At 49.4% G+C, this 21091-nt stretch overlaps 1 protein-coding gene across 1 annotated transcript in view; it reads left to right on the forward strand.

The window, feature by feature from the left end:
* Positions 1 to 21091, forward strand: part of aff2 (AF4/FMR2 family, member 2) — a 74420-nt gene that overhangs the window by 30216 nt on the left and 23113 nt on the right. The window contains exons 7-11 of the mRNA XM_072450335.1: positions 5440 to 5478; positions 10310 to 10411; positions 10572 to 10651; positions 11132 to 11186; positions 17361 to 17395. Coding sequence (XP_072306436.1) covers positions 5440 to 5478; positions 10310 to 10411; positions 10572 to 10651; positions 11132 to 11186; positions 17361 to 17395 — 311 coding nt within the window. The remainder of the gene's footprint in view (positions 1 to 5439; positions 5479 to 10309; positions 10412 to 10571; positions 10652 to 11131; positions 11187 to 17360; positions 17396 to 21091) is intronic.

Consider the following 21091-nt stretch of genomic DNA (forward strand, 5'->3'; position numbering starts at 1 on the left):
ACAGATCTCCTGTTCCAGCTGCTGCACCAGCTCCAGGGCTCGTTTGTGGCCCCGGCTCTGCTTCTCCTGCAGCTCCTCTAAGAACTGCTCCTGACGCTTCTGAACATGAGATCAGTGAAGGCCTGCAGCCCTACAGCCCTCTCTCTGTGGACCTCCATGCAGCTCACACTCCAGAGGCAACAGCTCATGGTTCTTGTGCTGTAGAACACACATGGTACAGATGCAGCTCTGGTCAGTGCCACAGAAGAGCTCCAGGGGACGCTGGTGTTTGGGACACACCCTGTCTAACAGGTTCTCCACAGGCTCCATCAGCTGGTGTCTTTTCAGCCCAGAGACTGTGAGATGAGGCTGGAGGTGGCTCTCACAGAACGAGGACAGACAGAGCAGGCAGGACTTCAGGGCCTTCAGCTTGGGCTCAGAGCAGACGTCACATGACACATCTCCAGGTTTCGAACGCTGGGACTTGGACTTTTCAGCCTCTAGTTTAAACTGAGAGACCATCTCCAAGATCAAACAGTTGAGGATGAGCTGAGGTCTTCTGACATAGCACTTGTTACACTCGGGACATATGAAGGGCGGCTCAGAGCCCCAGGACTCACAGATGCAGCGTTTGCAGAAGTTGTGTCCACATGGAGTGTTCACTGGCTCAGAGAACACCTCCTGACAGATGGGGCACAAGAACATCTTCTCAGAGCTCCTTGTGGAGGATTTCTCTTCTTCTTCTTCTTCTGTTGCTTTCAGTGGCAGTCGGCAGCCGACTGAAAAGGTGCATTTACTGCCACCTACTGGACTGAGTGTGGACAGAAGATCCTCAGAGCTTCACTTGTGGTGGACGTTATATCCACAACCAAAGTGTTCTCTGTAGACTTTATTCTTTAAAGTTAATTCTTTCCGCTTTGAAAACAATGGCAAGTCTAAAGAATGAAGAAATACAACTCCAGCAGGAGGCGATGATGACATGAAAGGGCTTTGATGTTGCAAAGTTCTAGAATAGAACCTCTGTCTCTCGCACTCTTTCTCTCTCTCTCTCTTTCTTTTTTGTCATTATGGTTTGATCTTCTGTTCACACTCAGTCCAGTAGGTGGCGGTAAATGCACCTTTTCAGTCGGCTGCTGCCGCCATTAACAGCGACACACGACAACATCATCCTGGTCTGGTCTCCTTTGACTTTGGGACTGGATTTTCAAATAAATCACAATTCTATATGGTGCATAAATAATGATAACAATATTTGGTGTCAGAATCAGGTTTATTGCCATTTGTCAATGAATAAAATTCACAAACAGGAACTTGTCGGTGCAACACAAACAACAAAACAATGAATAGCTCCAGATATATTAAAAAAAAAAGTAAAGTTAAAATAAGGTACGAAATAGGTATGATATGTACATAAATAAAATATGCACAATAAGAGTGAAAAGTGCAGTGAGTGCAAAGTCCTTAGGCAGTTCATGCGTCCAACTGCAGAGGGAAGGAAACTGTTCTTATGACGGGAGGTTCTGGTCCTGAGGGGCGTGGCCTCCTGCCAGAGGGGCGTGGCCTCCTGCCTGAGGGGAGTGGCCTCCTGCCTGAGGGGAGTGGCTCAACTAGTCCATGTCCAGGGTGAGAAGGGTCGGCTGTGATCCAACCTGCTCGTCCCAGAGTCCTGTAGACGTACAGGTCCTGCAGAGATGAAGTCTGCAGCAATAACCACCTCGGCAGAGCGCAGGGGGTCCAGCAGGGGGTCCAGCAGGGGTCCAGCAGGGGTCATGCATCGGGTCCAGCAGGGGTCCAGCAGGGGTCATGCATCGGGTCCAGCAGGGGTCCAGCAGGGGTCATGCATCGGGTCCAGCAGGGGTCCAGCAGGGGTCCAGCAGGGGGTCCAGCAGGGGTCATGCATCGGGTCCAGCAGGGGTCCAGCAGGGGTCCAGCAGGGGGTCCAGCAGGGGTCCACCATCGGGTCCAGCAGGGGGTCCAGCAGGGGGTCCAGCAGGGGTCCAGCAGGGGGTCCAGCAGGGGTCCAGCATCGGGTCCAGCAGGGGTCCAGCAGGGGTCCAGCAGGGGGTCCAGCAGGGGTCATGCATCGGGTCCAGCAGGGGTCCAGCAGGGGTCCAGCAGGGGGTCCAGCAGGGGTCCACCATCGGGTCCAGCAGGGGGTCCAGCAGGGGGTCCAGCAGGGGGTCCAGCAGGGGGTCCAGCAGGGGTCCAGCATCGGGTCCAGCAGGGGGTCCAGCAAGGGGTCCAGCATCGGGTCCAGCAGGGGGTCCAGCATCGGGTCCAGCAGGGGTCCAGCAGGGTGTTTAGCAGGGGGTTTAGCAGGGGGTTTAGCAGGGTCCAGCAGGTGTCCAGCAAGGGTCCTAAGTTAGGTGGCCACAGTGGGGGAGGGGCTGTCAAATCTGCAGTAGAAGGAGTTGAGTTGTTGGGCCAGCTTTCTGTCGTCTGCGGGGGGGGGGGGGGCGGGGCTTGTAGTTGGTGAGAAGCCGGAGCCCACTCCACACAGAGGCGGGGCCACTCCACACAGAGGCGGGGCCACTCCACACAGAGGCGGGGCCACTCCACACAGAGGCGGGGCCACTCCACACAGAGGCTGGGCCACTCCAAACAGAGGCTGGGCCACTCCACACAGAGGCGGGGCCACTACACAGAGGCGGGGCCACTACACAGAGGCGGGGCCACTACACAGAGGCGGGGCCACTACACAGAGGCGGGGCCACTACACAGAGGCGGGGCCACTACACAGAGGCGGGGTTGTTTGAAAACTGCTGCTTCAGACGCGTATTGTACTGAGATCTAGCTCTATGTATAAATAATGATAATCATAATAATTTAAGGTCTATAAATAATACTAAAGGTGTATTAATAATATAAATAATAATATAAGGTGTATAAATAATGATAATATAAGGTGTATAAATAATAATAATAATATAAGGTGTTTAAATAATAATAATATAAGGTCTATTAATATTAATAGTAATATAAGGTGTATAAATAATAATAAAGGTGTATAAATAATAATATATAAGGTGTATAAATAATAATAAAGGTGTATAAATAATAATAATAATAATAAATATAGCCGCAAGCGGCAATGATCGGCCCTCGCCACGCCGCCGCCACGCCGCAAGAGGAGGGGGCGCTAACGCGCCCCAATTGTCCTTTTATTACGCCTACTGCTGAATCTGTGACGCTCTCACATCTTCTCCCCTTTGTTTTACCATCAAAAAGCTATTTTATTTTGAATTCTTGGCAAAATGTGCAGCTTTGCCGCACAGACACCGTGACTCTTTGAATGAAAATGTGGATAACTTTTGATGGTAAAAAGGGAGGAGTTTGTGAAAGTCTAAAGTGTAAACATGTTCTGGCGATTTCCCCATTGGAATAACATGGGAGGTTTCGGTCATCGTTACGGCAACGACATAACAATTATGACATGGGTCTCATTGACTTTTTTCATGGGGCCAAAATTTAGTTTTGTGTCAAATTTCATATAATTTCGCAAAACTAAATATTTAACCTCCATACAAAATCTGTAGGTTTAGGGTAAAGAGTTTAACAACTGATTCTAATTTGACGCAATTCGGACTTTATCTGCGCAAACGGCAGAAATTTTAAATATGGGAGATTTCTGAAATTCTAGCTACAGTTTGCAACTTTTGATGTCCCACTCCTCAGTAGCATTTTCACCAAATTTCAGCTTTTTAGGGCCAACGCCCTGGGAGGAGTTTGTAAAAGTACGACGTTTGGAAAAACTCCGAAGTCATGTTTAGCCATTTTTGAAGCAATATGGCCGACATTTGGTTGGGCGGACGGCGTTGCCGTAATAATATTTTTTACTTCTCTTGTCACCATCTACCTCTGCGCCAAATTTCATGATTCTACGATCAGATTTTTTTTGGGTCATTTCCCATCTCTCAATGCATTTTTGGTACATTTGGGGGCGCTGACGCGCCAATTTTTTTTTATTTTAGAAAAGGGAAATAGCCAGAATGTAGAGAGGCACGATTTTTAGAGGTGTGAACATTTTTGTGACTTTTCGTCAATGTTCACTGGGTGAAAAATAGGGGGGTTGGTCCCGAGAAGAAGAAGAAGAAGAAGAAGAAGAAAGAATAATATTCCGATGCGAAAACAATGTTTCCCATTTTTCAAATATCATAAACTATACATTTTCGGAAAGCGCTCGCGCTTTCCTACCTCATGGTGTGGGTCCCTGGTCACTGACGGGTACTTTCGCTAATTTTGAGTGGGCTCCCCCCACTTTGTGTTTTTGGCCCTCTATACAGTTATAATGTTCAATTTTTGCATTACATGCTTATATGCACGGAACATGCAAGAGATGGGGAACGTATTCATGAGCTACTTAGCGCAAATGAGCGCTTTACATTGGGATGACGACCGCAAAGCGGTCGTCATCCCAATGTAAAGTGCTCGTTTAGTGCGAACTTTTGCACGGGCTTCGCCCGTTTACAACGGTAATGTTCCATTTTCCTACAACTAATTAGTATGCACGGGGCGTGCGTGAGTGAAGGAGTGCGTTAGTGAGTGTTTGGAAGTGGGCGAGCGCTTCGCGCTCGATTTCGTGCGCACTACGTGCGCACTTTAGCAGCCGTGCTTCGCACGGCCTTACGAGACTAATAGGCCTCTCGCCAGCTTGTGGCGCTCGGGCCTAATAATAATATAAGGAGTATAAACACACAGATCTTTCACGAGGAGGAAAGAGAGATTTACGAGGAGCTGGAACGCGGTGAGACAAACAGCTGGCTCATTTGCATTTTACCCATCATGCCACGGGCTGCTTTGCATATTACCCACGATGCCGTTCTGTCCCCTCCGGCTCCTGTCAGCTCATTAAGGCTCCAGTCTTCAGCAGAAAGTCTCTATAACGACGGCTCGCACTCACATGTTGAGACACTTTCACAACTCAGTCCTTTTGTCCTTCAGTCATATTATTTTAACTTATGACAAATGAACTTAATATTGACAGATTCTAACATTGTTCCTCGTCACGAACACAGCTGGGCCTCCTGCTGGTGCCAGAGTCAGGCCTCCTGCTGGTGCCAGAGTCAGGACTAAACATGGAGCGGCCTCCTGCTGGTGCCAGAGTCAGGACTAAACATGGAGCGGCCTCCTGCTGGTGCCAGAGTCAGGACTAAACATGGAGCGGCCTCCTGCTGGTGCCAGAGTCAGGACTAAACATGGAGCGGCCTCCTGCTGGTGCCAGAGTCAGGACTAAACATGGAGCGGCCTCCTGCTGGTGCCAGAGTCAGGACTAAACATTAGATCATAATCATGAACAGATGGTTGTTGTTTAAAGCCACATTCAGGAGCTTTTTCACACAAACCCACAAACGTTTATTCATTTAAATAAATATGGATATTTTTGAATTGTTTGTGATGTATTTTAGTTTGAAACATTAAACACGACAGAAAACACCACGTGATGTTTCTTGTGTCTTTCAGGTGCAGAACGACCCGAGCTGCGTGGAGGAGATCCTGAGGGTGAGTCCTGCACCGCACGATCCACGAGATCCGCGCGATCCACGAGATCCACGAGATCCTCGCGATCGTTAGCAGCTAATGCTAATGTTACTATTATGCTATTAATACTTTACACATAAGTACTGTACTTCTGTAGATGTACGTCTTCTGTAGATGTACGTCTTCTGTAGATGTACGTCTTCTGTAGTTGTGCGTCTTCTGTAGATGTACGTCTTCTGTAGTTGTACGTCTTCTGTAGTTGTACGTCTTCTGTAGATGTACGTCTTCTGTAGATGTACGTCTTCTGTAGTTGTACGTCTTCTGTAGATGTACGTCTTCTGTAGATGTACGTCTTCTGTAGTTGTACGTCTTCTGTAGTTGTACGTCTTCTGTATATGTACGTCTTCTGTAGTTGTACGTCTTCTGTAGATGTACGTCTTCTGTAGATGTACGTCTTCTGTAGTTGTACGTCTTCTGTAGATGTACGTCTTCTGTAGATGTACGTCTTCTGTAGTTGTACGTCTTCTGTAGATGTACGTCTTCTGTAGATGTACGTCTTCTGTAGTTGTACGTTTTCTGTAGTTGTATGTCTTCTGTAGTTGTACGTCTTCTGTAGATGTACGTCTTCTGTAGATGTACGTCTTCTGTAGATGTACGTCTTCTGTAGTTGTACGTCTTCTGTAGTTGTACGTCTTCTGTAGATGTACGTCTTCTGTAGTTGTACGTCTTCTGTAGTTGTACGTCTTCTGTAGATGTACGTCTTCTGTAGATGTACGTCTTCTGTATATGTACGTCTTCTGTAGATGTACGTCTTCTGTAGATGTACGTCTTCTGTAGTTGTACGTCTTCTGTAGTTGTACGTCTTCTGTAGATGTACGTCTTCTGTAGTTGTACGTCTTCTGTAGTTGTACGTCTTCTGTAGTTGTACGTCTTCTGTATATGTACGTCTTCTGTAGTTGTACGTCTTCTGTAGTTGTACGTCTTCTGTAGATGTACGTCTTCTGTAGTTGTACGTCTTCTGTAGATGTACGTCTTCTGTAGTTGTACGTCTTCTGTAGATGTACGTCTTCTGTATATGTACGTCTTCTGTAGTTGTACGTCTTCTGTAGATGTACGTCTTCTGTAGATGTACGTCTTCTGTAGATGTACGTCTTCTGTATATGTACGTCTTCTGTAGTTGTACGTCTTCTGTAGTTGTACGTCTTCTGTAGTTGTACGTCTTCTGTAGATGTACGTCTTCTGTAGTTGTACGTCTTCTGTAGTTGTACGTCTTCTGTAGATGTACGTCTTCTGTAGATGTACGTCTTCTGTAGTTGTACGTCTTCTGTATATGTACGTCTTCTGTATATGTACGTCTTCTGCAGATGTACGTCTTCTGCAGATGTACGTCTTCTGTAGTTGTACGTCTTCTGTAGTTGTACGTCTTCTGTAGATGTACGTCTTCTGTAGTTGTACGTCTTCTGTAGATGTACGTCTTCTGCAGATGTACGTCTTCTGTAGTTGTACGTCTTCTGTAGATGTACGTCTTCTGTAGATGTACGTCTTCTGTAGATGTACGTCTTCTGCAGATGTACGTCTTCTGTAGTTGTACGTCTTCTGTAGTTGTACGTCTTCTGCAGATGTACGTCTTCTGCAGATGTACGTCTTCTGTAGTTGTACGTCTTCGGTAGTTGTACGTCTTCTGTAGTTGTACGTCTTCTGTAGTTGTACGTCTTCTGCAGATGTACGTCTTCTGCAGTTGTACGTCTTCTGTAGTTGTACGTCTTCTGTAGTTGTACGTCTTCTGCAGATGTACGTCTTCTGTAAATGTACGTCTTCTGTAGATGTACGTCTTCTGTAGTTGTACGTCTTCTGTAGATGTACGTCTTCTGTAGATGTACGTCTTCTGTAGATGTACGTCTTCTGTAGATGTACGTCTTCTGTAGATGTACGTCTTCTGTAGATGTACGTCTTCTGTAGTTGTACGTCTTCTGTAGATGTACGTCTTCTGTAGATGTACGTCTTCTGTAGTTGTACGTCTTCTGTAGATGTACGTCTTCTGTAGATGTACGTCTTCTGTAGATGTACGTCTTCTGTAGATGTACGTCTTCTGTATATGTACGTCTTCTGCAGATGTACGTCTTCTGTAGATGTACGTCTTCTGTAGTTGTACGTCTTCTGTAGATGTACGTCTTCTGTAGTTGTACGTCTTCTGCAGATGTACGTCTTCTGTAGTTGTACGTCTTCTGTAGTTGTACGTCTTCTGTAGTTGTACGTCTTCTGTAGATGTACGTCTTCTGTAGTTGTACGTCTTCTGTAGATGTACGTCTTCTGTAGATGTACGTCTTCTGTAGATGTACGTCTTCTGTAGTTGTACGTCTTCTGTAGTTGTACGTCTTCTGTAGATGTACGTCTTCTGTAGTTGTACGTCTTCTGTATATGTACGTCTTCTGTAGTTGTACGTCTTCTGTAGATGTACGTCTTCTGTAGATGTACGTCTTCTGTAGATGTACGTCTTCTGTAGTTGTACGTCTTCTGTAGTTGTACGTCTTCTGTAGATGTACGTCTTCTGTAGTTGTACGTCTTCTGTATATGTACGTCTTCTGTAGTTGTACGTCTTCTGTATATGTACGTCTTCTGTAGTTGTACGTCTTCTGTAGATGTACGTCTTCTGTAGTTGTACGTCTTCTGTAGTTGTACGTCTTCTGTAGTTGTACGTCTTCTGTAGATGTACGTCTTCTGTAGATGTACGTCTTCTGTAGTTGTACGTCTTCTGTAGTCGTACGTCTTCTGTAGTTGTACGTCTTCTGTAGATGTACGTCTTCTGTAGTTGTACGTCTTCTGTAGATGTACGTCTTCTGTAGATGTACGTCTTCTGTAGATGTACGTCTTCTGCAGATGTACGTCTTCTGTAGTTGTACGTCTTCTGTAGATGTACGTCTTCTGTAGATGTACGTCTTCTGTAGATGTACGTCTTCTGTAGTTGTACGTCTTCTGTAGATGTACGTCTTCTGTAGATGTACGTCTTCTGTAGATGTACGTCTTCTGTAGTTGTACGTCTTCTGTAGATGTACGTCTTCTGTAGATGTACGTCTTCTGTAGATGTACGTCTTCTGTAGATGTACGTCTTCTGTAGATGTACGTCTTCTGTAGTTGTACGTCTTCTGTAGATGTACGTCTTCTGTAGTTGTACGTCTTCTGTAGTTGTACGTCTTCTGTAGTTGTACGTCTTCTGTAGTTGTACGTCTTCTGTAGTTGTACGTCTTCTGTAGATGTACGTCTTCTGTAGATGTACGTCTTCTGTAGTTGTACGTCTTCTGTAGATGTACGTCTTTAAAGTACAGGCTTAACCATAACTCAGCGTCAGAAATAATAAAAAGTATACTTAAATAAATAAAGAGAAAGATAAAAAAAACTGGTGGGGAAAAAAAGATTGAACTCAGCTTTAAGGTCACAAGACCTGAGGCATCGAAGCCGTCGCCGTAGTAACAACATCACAACAGCAACATCATCTTCCAAAGCACAGTCAGAGGGCTGTCTCCTAGCAACACTGCATCCTCTCATCACGACCAGGACTAAACCTGGTCTAAACTGGGTCTAAACTGGGTCTAAACCAGGTCAAAACCAGGACTAAACCGGGTCTAAACTAGGTCTAAACTAGGACTAAACCAGGACTAAACCTGAAACAGAGGTAAAATTGTCCATAAAATCCCAGTTGTCTGAAGTGAGTCATCAGACTGAACAGATGCATGATGGGAATCTGTGATGTCACTGAGGCATTAGTTACTCACCTTTTACCTTTGATAGAGAGAGTGACTCAGAGTCTGGGACTAAAACCAAAAAGACTTGTTTTTTAAATTTACTATGGGATAAAAATAACAATAAGTTATAAACAAAAAAAAAAATAAGAATTAAAATTAAAAATAGGTTTAAAGGTGGTATGGACGATTTTTTTCAGCAATTTTTTTGATCATATTTGCTCGTGGCGTGGATAAATCATTTGTCCTGTCACGTATCAATCATAAAACGCACCTGTCGCTCACCTGCAGCCGCGTCAGGCTCGTCCCCACGTTTCCGCGTGCCTAAGCGCATGGATCTATCATAATATAGTTCCCTCAGTGTACAGGGCAAAATGAAGACGGAGAAAGACAGTTGGAGCTGACGCAGAAGTGGACAGAAATCTACGGGAGACGAGAGATGCGATGTGATCTGTTGTGCTAATAAACAAACGCACATGTGTGTTGTATCAGTCCACACGGGGGAGTGGCATGTGCACGGGGGAGTGGCATGTGCACGGGGGAGTGGCATGTGCACGGGGGAGTGGCATGTGCACTTCCACCTGCGCAGGTCCCGAGTGCACTGTCCCGAGTGCACTGTCCCGAGTGTACCCGCCTAAGGCCCAAAGTCACTGGGACAGGCTCCAGTCACCTGCGGCCCCCTTAATAGGCTCCTCCCCTACACAAAACTCCTCCCCTACACTAAGCTCCTCCCTTATAATAGGCTCCTCCTATATACTAAGCTCCTCCCCTACACTAAGCTCCTCCCTTACAATAGCTCCTCCTATACACTAAGCTCCTCCCCTACACTAAGCTCCTCCCTTACAATAGCTCCTCCTATACACTAAGCTCCTCCCCTACACTAAGCTCCTCCCTTACAATAGCTCCTCCTATACACTAAGCTCCTCCCCTACACTAAGCTCCTCCCTTACAATAGCTCCTCCTATACACTAAGCTCCTCCCCTACACTAAGCTCCTCCCTTACAATAGGCTCCTCCCTCTTGGGGCCGGGCCACTTCATTTCTCTTTCATTGGTCCCGTGAGTAAAAGGAGTGATAAACATGTGAAGTGATGGTTCTTGTGTTTGTTGTTTTCAGGAGATGACTCACTCGTGGCCTCCTCCGCTCACTGCTATCCACACTCCAGTCAAAGCAGAACACACCAAGTTCCCCGTCCTCAACAAGGTGGAGAACCACAAGGTTCCATCAACCTCTTCAATCAACTTATTTTCTAATCTTACAAATGTTTTCCAGGAACCTCAGCACGGAACCATCAGTGCTCAGAGTGAGTTCCACTACAGTCCACTGGTCCTGGTCTGGTTTAGACCTGGTTTGGACCTGGTTCAGTTTTGTCCAGAAGAATAACTCTGTCTTTGTTTCAGAGCGATGCAGTGTCGCCGCCAGCAAACCCTCCTCCAAAGCCATGGCCCCTCAGAAGTCGTGAGTATTTCTTTCATGTTCTGACCAGACACTGACCAGACACTTAAAGTCTCTTAAAGTCTCTTAAAGTCCCTTAAAGTCTCTTAAAGTCTCTTAAAGTCCCTTAAAGTCCCTTAAAGTCCCTTAAAGTCCCTTAAAGTCTCTTAAAGTCTCTTAAAGTCTCTTAAAGTCTCTTAAAGTCCCTTAAAGTCTCTTAAAGTCCCTTAAAGTCTCTTAAAGTCCCTTAAACTCTCTTAAAGTCTCTTAAAGTCCCTTAAAGTCCCTTAAACTCTCTTAAAGTCTCTTAAAGTCCCTTAAAGTTCCTTAAAGTATCTTAAAGTCCCTTAAAGTCCTTCACTGACAAAATCTCCACTTTCTGAGGCTGAAAATCATGTGACTTTAGTTTATTTGTGCCGTTTGTGTTTCATGTGGACAGAACCAGAGTTCACATGACCCATAGACCTGACCTCTGACCTCTGACCTCATGTCTGTGTGTGACAGAATGCTGGAGGACGACCTGAAGATCAGCAGCGACGAAGAAGAGAGTGAAACACAGGTGAGATTTAACTCTTTCATTCATTTAAAATACAACTTCAAAAACAAGTTTAATATTGATCTCGTTTCTTAAAATGAACTTTCCAAATATTTTCGAGTTTCAAAGTTAGAAATAAAATTAAAAAAAAACTTGAAACTTTGAAAAAACAATTTGAAGGGAAAATGAAAAACAGGAGAATAACGATAAAAGAATGTCTGGATTATCATCACTTGTTACGCTTCATTCTCACATTTGAATCTTTAAACTGTTAAACTGACATGTTTATCTGATGATCGCTTCAGACGCGATGCGAGCTCCGCCCCCTGCTGGCTCCTCCTCCTCATAACCAACCTCTCGTCCTGATTGGATAATGACATGATTGTGTTGCTCATAATTAAAGATGATTGAGGGACATTTGTCACTGCTGTAATTATTCAAACGATCTGAGGCTCAAAGTCCTGGTTTAGACCTGGTTTAGACCTGGTTTAGACCTGGTTTAGTCCTGGTTTAGTCCTGGTTTAGTCCTGGTTTAGTCCTGGTTTAGACCTGGTTTAGACCTGGTTTAGACCTGGTTTAGTCCTGGTTTAGTCCTGGTTTAGACCTGGTTTAGACCTGGTTTAGACCTGGTTTAGTCCTGGTTTAGTCCTGGTTTAGACCTGGTTTAGACCTGGTTTAGACCTGGTTTAGTCCTGGTTTAGTCCTGGTTTAGACCTGGTTTAGACCTGGTTTAGTCCTGGTTTAGTCCTGGTTTAGACCTGGTTTAGACCTGGTTTAGTCCTGGTTTAGTCCTGGTTTAGTCCTGGTTTAGTCCTGGTTTAGTCCTGGTTTAGACCTGGTTTAGACCTGGTTTAGACCTGGTTTAGTCCTGGTTTAGTCCTGGTTTAGACCTGGTTTAGTCCTGGTTTAGTCCTGGTTTAGTCCTGGTTTAGTCCTGGTTTAGACCTGGTTTAGACCTGGTTTAGACCTGGTTTAGTCCTGGTTTAGTCCTGGTTTAGTCCTGGTTTAGTCCTGGTTTAGTCCTGGTTTAGACCTGGTTTAGTCCTGGTTTAGACCTGGTTTAGTCCTGGTTTAGACCTGGTTTAGACCTGGTTTAGTCCTGGTTTAGTCCTGGTTTAGACCTGGTTTAGACCTGGTTTAGTCCTGGTTTAGTACTCTGGGACACCTGGACTCTGGGGACTCTGGGACACCTGGACTCTGGGACACCTGGACTCTGGGACACCTGGACACCTGGACACCTGGGACACCTGGAGACTGGGGACTCTGGGACACCTGGGACACTTGGACACCTGGACTCTGGGACACCTGGGACACCTGGACTCTGGGGACTCTGGGATACCTGGACTCTGGGGACTCTGGGACACCTAGGGACTCTGGGACACCTGGGGACTCTGGGACACCTGGACTCTGGGGACTCTGGGACACCTGGACTCTGGGACACCTGGACTCTGGGGACTCTGGGACACCTGGACTCTGGGGACTCTGGGACACCTGGACTCTGGGGACTCTGGGACACCTGGACTCTGGGACACCTGGACTCTGGGACACCTGGGACACATGGACTCTGGGACACCTGGAGACTGGGGACTCTGGGACACCTGGGACACTTGGACACCTGGACTCTGGGACACCTGGGACACCTGGACTCTGGGGACTCTGGGATACCTGGACTCTGGGGACTCTGGGACACCTAGGGACTCTGGGACACCTGGGGACTCTGGGACACCTGGACTCTGGGGACTCTGGGACACCTGGACTCTGGGACACCTGGACTCTGGGGACTCTGGGACACCTGGACTCTGGGGACTCTGGGACACCTGGACTCTGGGGACTCTGGGACACCTGGACTCTGGGGACTCTGGGACACCTGGACACCTGGACTCTGGGACACCTGGACTCTGGGGACTCTGGGACACCTGGACTCTGGGACACCTGGACTCTGGGACACCTGGACACCTGGGACACCTGGACACCTGGACTCTGGGGACTCTGGGACACCTGGGGACTCTGGGACACCTGGACTCTGGGACACCTGGACACCTGGACTCTGGGGACTCTGGGACACCTGGACTCTGGGGACTCTGGGACACCTGGACTCTGGGACACCTGGACTCTGGGACACCTGGACTCTGGGGACTCTGGGACACCTGGACTCTGGGACACCTGGACTCTGGGGACTCTAGGACACCTGGACTCTGGGACACCTGGACACCTGGACTCTGGGACACCTGGACTCTGGGGACTCTGGGACACCTGGACTCTGGGACACCTGGACTCTGGGGTTTCTGGGACACCTGGACTCTGGGGACTCTGGGACACCTGGACTCTGGGACATCTGGACTCTGGGGACTCTGGGACACCTGGACTCTGGGGACTCTGGGACACCTGGACTCTGGGGTTTCTGGGACACCTGGACTCTGGGGACTCTGGGACACCTGGACTCTGGGGACTCTGGGACACCTGGACTCTGGGACACCTGGACACCTGGACTCTGGGACACCTGGACTCTGGGACACCTGGACTCTGGGGACTCTGGGACACCTGGACTCTGGGACACCTGGACTCTGGGGACTCTGGGACACCTGGACTCTGGGACACCTGGACTCTGGGGACTCTGGGACACCTGGACACCTGGACTCTGGGACACCTGGACTCTGGGACACCTGGACACCTGGGACACCTGGACTCTGGGGACTCTGGGATACCTGGACTCTGGGGACTCTGGGACACCTGGGGACTCTGGGACACCTGGACTCTGGGACACCTGGACACCTGGACTCTGGGGACTCTGGGACACCTGGACTCTGGGGACTCTGGGACACCTGGACTCTGGGACACCTAGACTCTGGGACACCTGGACTCTTGAGACACCTGGACTCTGGGGACTCTGGGACACCTGGACTCTGGGACACCTGGACTCTGGGGACTCTAGGACACCTGGACTCTGGGACACCTGGACACCTGGACTATGGGACACCTGGACTCTGGGGACTCTGGGACACCTGGACTCTGGGGACTCTGGGACACCTGGACTCTGGGACACCTGGACTCTGGGACACCTGGGACACATGGACTCTGGGACACCTGGAGACTGGGGACTCTGGGACACCTGGGACACTTGGACACCTGGACTCTGGGACACCTGGGACACCTGGACTCTGGGGACTCTGGGATACCTGGACTCTGGGGACTCTGGGACACCTAGGGACTCTGGGACACCTGGGGACTCTGGGACACCTGGACTCTGGGGACTCTGGGACACCTGGACTCTGGGACACCTGGACTCTGGGGACTCTGGGACACCTGGACTCTGGGGACTCTGGGACACCTGGACTCTGGGGACTCTGGGACACCTGGACTCTGGGGACTCTGGGACACCTGGACACCTGGACTCTGGGACACCTGGACTCTGGGGACTCTGGGACACCTGGACTCTGGGACACCTGGACTCTGGGACACCTGGACACCTGGGACACCTGGACACCTGGACTCTGGGGACTCTGGGACACCTGGGGACTCTGGGACACCTGGACTCTGGGACACCTGGACACCTGGACTCTGGGGACTCTGGGACACCTGGACTCTGGGGACTCTGGGACACCTGGACTCTGGGACACCTGGACTCTGGGACACCTGGACTCTGGGGACTCTGGGACACCTGGACTCTGGGACACCTGGACTCTGGGGACTCTAGGACACCTGGACTCTGGGACACCTGGACACCTGGACTCTGGGACACCTGGACTCTGGGGACTCTGGGACACCTGGACTCTGGGACACCTGGACTCTGGGGTTTCTGGGACACCTGGACTCTGGGGACTCTGGGACACCTGGACTCTGGGACATCTGGACTCTGGGGACTCTGGGACACCTGGACTCTGGGGACTCTGGGACACCTGGACTCTGGGGTTTCTGGGACACCTGGACTCTGGGGACTCTGGGACACCTGGACTCTGGGGACTCTGGGACACCTGGACTCTGGGACACCTGGACACCTGGACTCTGGGACACCTGGACTCTGGGACACCTGGACTCTGGGGACTCTGGGACACCTGGACTCTGGGACACCTGGACTCTGGGGACTCTGGGACACCTGGACTCTGGGACACCTGGACTCTGGGGACTCTGGGACACCTGGACACCTGGACTCTGGGACACCTGGACTCTGGGACACCTGGACACCTGGGACACCTGGACTCTGGGGACTCTGGGATACCTGGACTCTGGGGACTCTGGGACACCTGGGGACTCTGGGACACCTGGACTCTGGGACACCTGGACACCTGGACTCTGGGGACTCTGGGACACCTGGACTCTGGGGACTCTGGGACACCTGGACTCTGGGACACCTAGACTCTGGGACACCTGGACTCTTGAGACACCTGGACTCTGGGGACTCTGGGACACCTGGACTCTGGGACACCTGGACTCTGGGGACTCTAGGACACCTGGACTCTGGGACACCTGGACACCTGGACTATGGGACACCTGGACTCTGGGGACTCTGGGACACCTGGACTCTGGGGACTCTGGGACACCTGGACTCTGGGACACCTGGACTCTGGGACACCTGGACTCTGGGGACTCTGGGACACCTGGACTCTGGGGACTCTGGGACACCTGGACTCTGGGACACCTGGACTCTGGGGACTCTGGGACACCTGGACTCTGGGACACCTGGACTCTGGGACACCTGGACTCTGGGGACTCTGGGACACCTGGACTCTGGAACACCTGGACTCTGGGACACCTGGACTCTGGGGACTCTGGGACACCTGGACTCTGGGGACTCTGGGACACCTGGACTCTGGGACACCTGGACTCTGGGACACCTGGACACCTGGACACCTGGGACACCTGGACACCTGGGACACCTGGACTCTGGGGACTCTGGGACACCTGGACTCTGGGGACTCTGGGACACCTGGACTCTGGGACACCTGGACTCTGGGACACCTGGACTCTGGGGACTCTGGGACACCTGGACTCTGGGGACTCTGGGACACCTGGACTCTGGGACACCTGGACTCTGGGGACTCTGGGACACCTGGACTCTGGGACACCTGGACTCTGGGACACCTGGACTCTGGGGACTCTGGGACACCTGGACTCTGGAACACCTGGACTCTGGGACACCTGGACTCTGGGGACTCTGGGACACCTGGACTCTGGGGACTCTGGGACACCTGGACTCTGGGACACCTGGACTCTGGGACACCTGGACACCTGGACACCTGGGACACCTGGACACCTGGGACACCTGGACTCTGGGGACTCTGGGATACCTGGACTCTGGGGACTCTGGGACACCTGGGGACTCTGGGACACCTGGACTCTGGGACACCTGGACACCTGGACACCTGGACTCTGGGACACCTGGACTCTGGGGACTCTGGGACACCTGGACTCTGGGACACCTAGACTCTGGGACACCTGGACTCTTGAGACACCTGGACTCTGGGGACTCTGGGACACCTGGACTCTGGGACACCTGGACTCTGGGGACTCTAGGACACCTGGACTCTGGGACACCTGGACACCTGGACTATGGGACACCTGGACTCTGGGGACTCTGGGACACCTGGACTCTGGGGACTCTGGGACACCTGGACTCTGGGACACCTGGACTCTGGGACACCTGGACTCTGGGGACTCTGGGACACCTGGACTCTGGGGACTCTGGGACACCTGAACTCTGGGACACCTGGACTCTGGGGACTCTGGGACACCTGGACTCTGGGACACCTGGACTCTGGGACACCTGGACTCTGGGGACTCTGGGACACCTGGACTCTGGGGACTCTGGGACACCTGGACTCTGGGACACCTGGACTCTGGGACACCTGGACTCTGGGGACTCTGGGACACCTGGACTCTGGGGACTCTGGGACACCTGGACTCTGGGACACCTGGACTCTGGGGACTCTGGGACACCTGGACTCTGGGACACCTGGACTCTGGGGACTCTGGGACACCTGGACTCTGGGGACTCTGGGACACCTGGACTCTGGGACACCTGGACTCTGGGGACTCTGGGACACCTGGACTCTGGGACACCTGGACTCTGGGGACTCTGGGACACCTGGACTCTGGGACACCTGGACTGGACCTGGATCTAAGATATTGAATCAATAATTTGCCCAAAATACTAACGTTTATATTTAAAATGTTATTCATAATTTGTCTTTGTTTTGACAGATGTCGGAGAAGAAAGTCAGAAACTCAGTCCTAAGGTAAGACTAAACCAGGACTAAACCAGGACTAAACCAGGACTAAACCAGGACTAAACCAGGACTAAACCAGGACTAAACCAGGACTAAACCAGGACTAAACCAGGACTAAACCAGGACTAAACCAGGACTAAACCAGGTCTAAACCAGGACTAAACCAGGACTAAACCAGGTCTAAACCAGGACTAAACCAGGTCTAAACCAGGACTAAACCAGGACTAAACCAGGACTAAACCAGGACTAAACCAGGACTAAACCAGGTCTAAACCAGGACTAAACCAGGACTAAACCAGGTCTAAACCAGGACTAAACCAGGTCTAAACCAGGACTAAACCAGGACTAAACCAGGACTAAACCAGGACTAAACCAGGTCTAAACCAGGACTAAACCAGGACTAAACCAGGTCTAAACCAGGACTAAACCAGGACTAAACCAGGACTAAACCAGGTCTAAACCAGGACTAAACCAGGACTAAACCAGGTCTAAACCTGGACTAAACCAGGACTAAACCAGGACTAAACCAGGACTAAACCAGGTCTAAACCAGGACTAAACCAGGACTAGACCAGGACTAGACCAGGTCTAAACCAGGTCTAAACCAGGACTAAACCAGGACTAAACCAGGTCTAAACCAGGACTAAACCAGGTCTAAACCAGGTCTAAACCAGGTCTAAACCAGGACTAAACCAGGACTAAACCAGGACTAAACCAGGCCTAAACCAGGACTAAACCAGGTCTAAACCAGGTCTAAACCAGGACTAAACCAGGTCTAAACCAGGTCTAAACCAGGACTAAACCAGGACTAAACCAGGACTAAACCAGGTCTAAACCAGGTCTAAACCAGGACTAAACCAGGTCTAAACCAGGACTAAACCAGGTCTAAACCAGGTCTAAACCAGGTCTAAACCAGGACTAAACCAGGTCTAAACCAGGACTAAACCAGGTCTAAACCAGGACTAAACCAGGTCTAAACCAGGTCTAAACCAGGACTAAACCAGGACTAAACCAGGACTAAACCAGGTCTAAACCAGGACTAAACCAGGTCTAAACCAGGTCTAAACCAGGACTAAACCAGGTCTAAACCAGGACTAAACCAGGTCTAAACCAGGACTAAACCAGGTCTAAACCAGGTCCAAACCAGGACTAAACCAGGACTAAACCAGGACTAAACCAGGACTAAACCAGGACTAAACCAGGACTAAACCAGGAATAAACCAGGACTAAACCAGGTCTAAACCAGGACTAAACCAGGTCTAAACCAGGTCTAAACCAGGACTAAACCAGGACTAAACCAGGACTAAACCAGGTCTAAACCAGGACTAAACCAGGTCTAAACCAGGTCTAAACCAGGACTAAACCAGGTCTAAACCAGGACTAAACCAGGTCTAAACCAGGACTAAACCAGGTCTAAACCAGGTCCAAACCAGGACTAAACCAGGACTAAACCAGGACTAAACCAGGACTAAACCAGGACTAAACCAGGACTAAACCAGGTCTAAACCAGGACTAAACCAGGACTAAACCAGGACTAAATCAGGTCTAAACCAGGACTAAACCAGGACTAAACCAGGACTAAACCAGGTCTAAACCAGGACTAAACCAGGACTAAACCAGGACTAAACAGGACTAAACCAGGTCTAAACCAGGACTAAACCAGGACTAAACCAGGTCTAAACCAGGACTAGACCAGGACTAAACCAGGTCTAAACCAGGACTAAACCAGGACTAAACCAGGACTAAACAGGACTAAACCAGGTCTAAACCAGGACTAAACCAGGACTAAACCAGGTCTAAACCAGGTCTAAACCAGGTCCAAACCAGGACTAAACCAGGACTAAACCAGGACTAAACCAGGACTAAACCAGGACTAAACCAGGACTAAACCAGGTCTAAACCAGGACTAAACCAGGACTAAACCAGGACTAAATCAGGTCTAAACCAGGACTAAACCAGGACTAAACCAGGACTAAACCAGGTCTAAACCAGGACTAAACCAGGACTAAACCAGGACTAAACAGGACTAAACCAGGTCTAAACCAGGACTAAACCAGGACTAAACCAGGTCTAAACCAGGACTAGACCAGGACTAAACCAGGTCTAAACCAGGACTAAACCAGGACTAAACCAGGACTAAACAGGACTAAACCAGGTCTAAACCAGGACTAAACCAGGACTAAACCAGGTCTAAACCAGGACTAAACCAGGACTAAACCAGGACTAAACCAGGAGTAAACCAGGGCTAAACCAGGACTAAACCAGGACTAAACCAGGTCTAAACCAGGACTAAACCAGGACTAAACCAGGACTAAACCAGGAGTAAACCAGGGCTAAACCAGGTCTAAACCAGGACTAGACCAGGACTAAACCAGGTCTAAACCAGGACTAAACCAGGTCTTAACCAGGACTAAACCAGGACTAAACCAGGACTAAACAGGACTAAACCAGGTCTAAACCAGGACTAAACCAGGACTAAACCAGGTCTAAACCAGGTCTAAACCAGGACTAAACCAGGACTAAACCAGGACTAAACCAGGAGTAAACCAGGAGTAAACCAGGGCTAAACCAGGACTAAACCAGGGCTAAACCAGGACTAAACCAGGACTAAACCAGGACTAACCAGGACTAAACCAGGACTAAACCAGGTCTAAACCAGGACTAAACCAGGTCTAAACCAGGACTAAACCAGGTCTAAACCAGGACTAGACCAGGTCTAAACCAGGACTAAACCAGGACTAAACCAGGACTAAACCAGGACTAAACCAGGTCTAAACCAGGACTAAACCAGGTCCAAACCAGGGCTAAACCAGGACTAAACCAGGACTAACCAGGACTAAACCAGGACTAACCAGGACTAAACCAGGACTAAACCAGGACTAACCAGGACTAAACCAGGACTAAACCAGGTCTAAACCAGGACTAAACCAGGTCTAAACCAGGACTAGACCAGGTCTAAACCAGGACTAAACCAGGACTAAACCAGGACTAAACCAGGTCTAAACCAGGACTAAACCAGGACTAAACCAGGACTAACCAGGACTAAACCAGGACTAACCAGGACTAAACCAGGACTAAACCAGGACTAACCAGGACTAAACCAGGACTAAACCAGGTCTAAACCAGGACTAAACCAGGACTAAACCAGGTCTAAACCAGGACTAAACCAGGACTAGACCAGGTCTAAACCAGGACTAAACCAGGACTAAACCAGGACTAAACCAGGTCTAAACCAGGACTAAACCAGGACTAAACCAGGACTAAACCAGGTCTAAACCAGGACTAATCAGGTCTTAAGTGTGTGACACACACATCAGGTCTTAAGTGTGACACACACATCAGGTCTTAAGTGTGACACACACATCAGGTCTAAAGTGTGTGACACACACATCAGGTCTTAAGTGTGACACACACATCAGGTCTTAAGTGTGACACACACATCAGGTCTTAAGTGTGACACACACATCAGGTCTTAAGTGTGACACACACATCAGGTCTTAAGTGTGACACACACATCAGGTCTAAAGTGTGTGACACACACATCAGGTCTTAAGTGTGACACACACATCAGGTCTTAAGTGTGACACACACATCAGGTCTTAAGTGTGACACACACATCAGGTCTAAAGTGTGTGACACACACATCAGGTCTTAAGTGTGACACACACATCAGGTCTTAAGTGTGACACACACATCAGGTCTTAAG

This window comes from Eucyclogobius newberryi, unplaced genomic scaffold (assembly GCF_026437365.1).
Source record: "Eucyclogobius newberryi isolate DKJ021-1_F unplaced genomic scaffold, fEucNew1.0.hap1 SCAF_1, whole genome shotgun sequence".
Classification (NCBI taxonomy): Eukaryota; Metazoa; Chordata; class Actinopteri; order Gobiiformes; family Gobiidae; genus Eucyclogobius; species Eucyclogobius newberryi.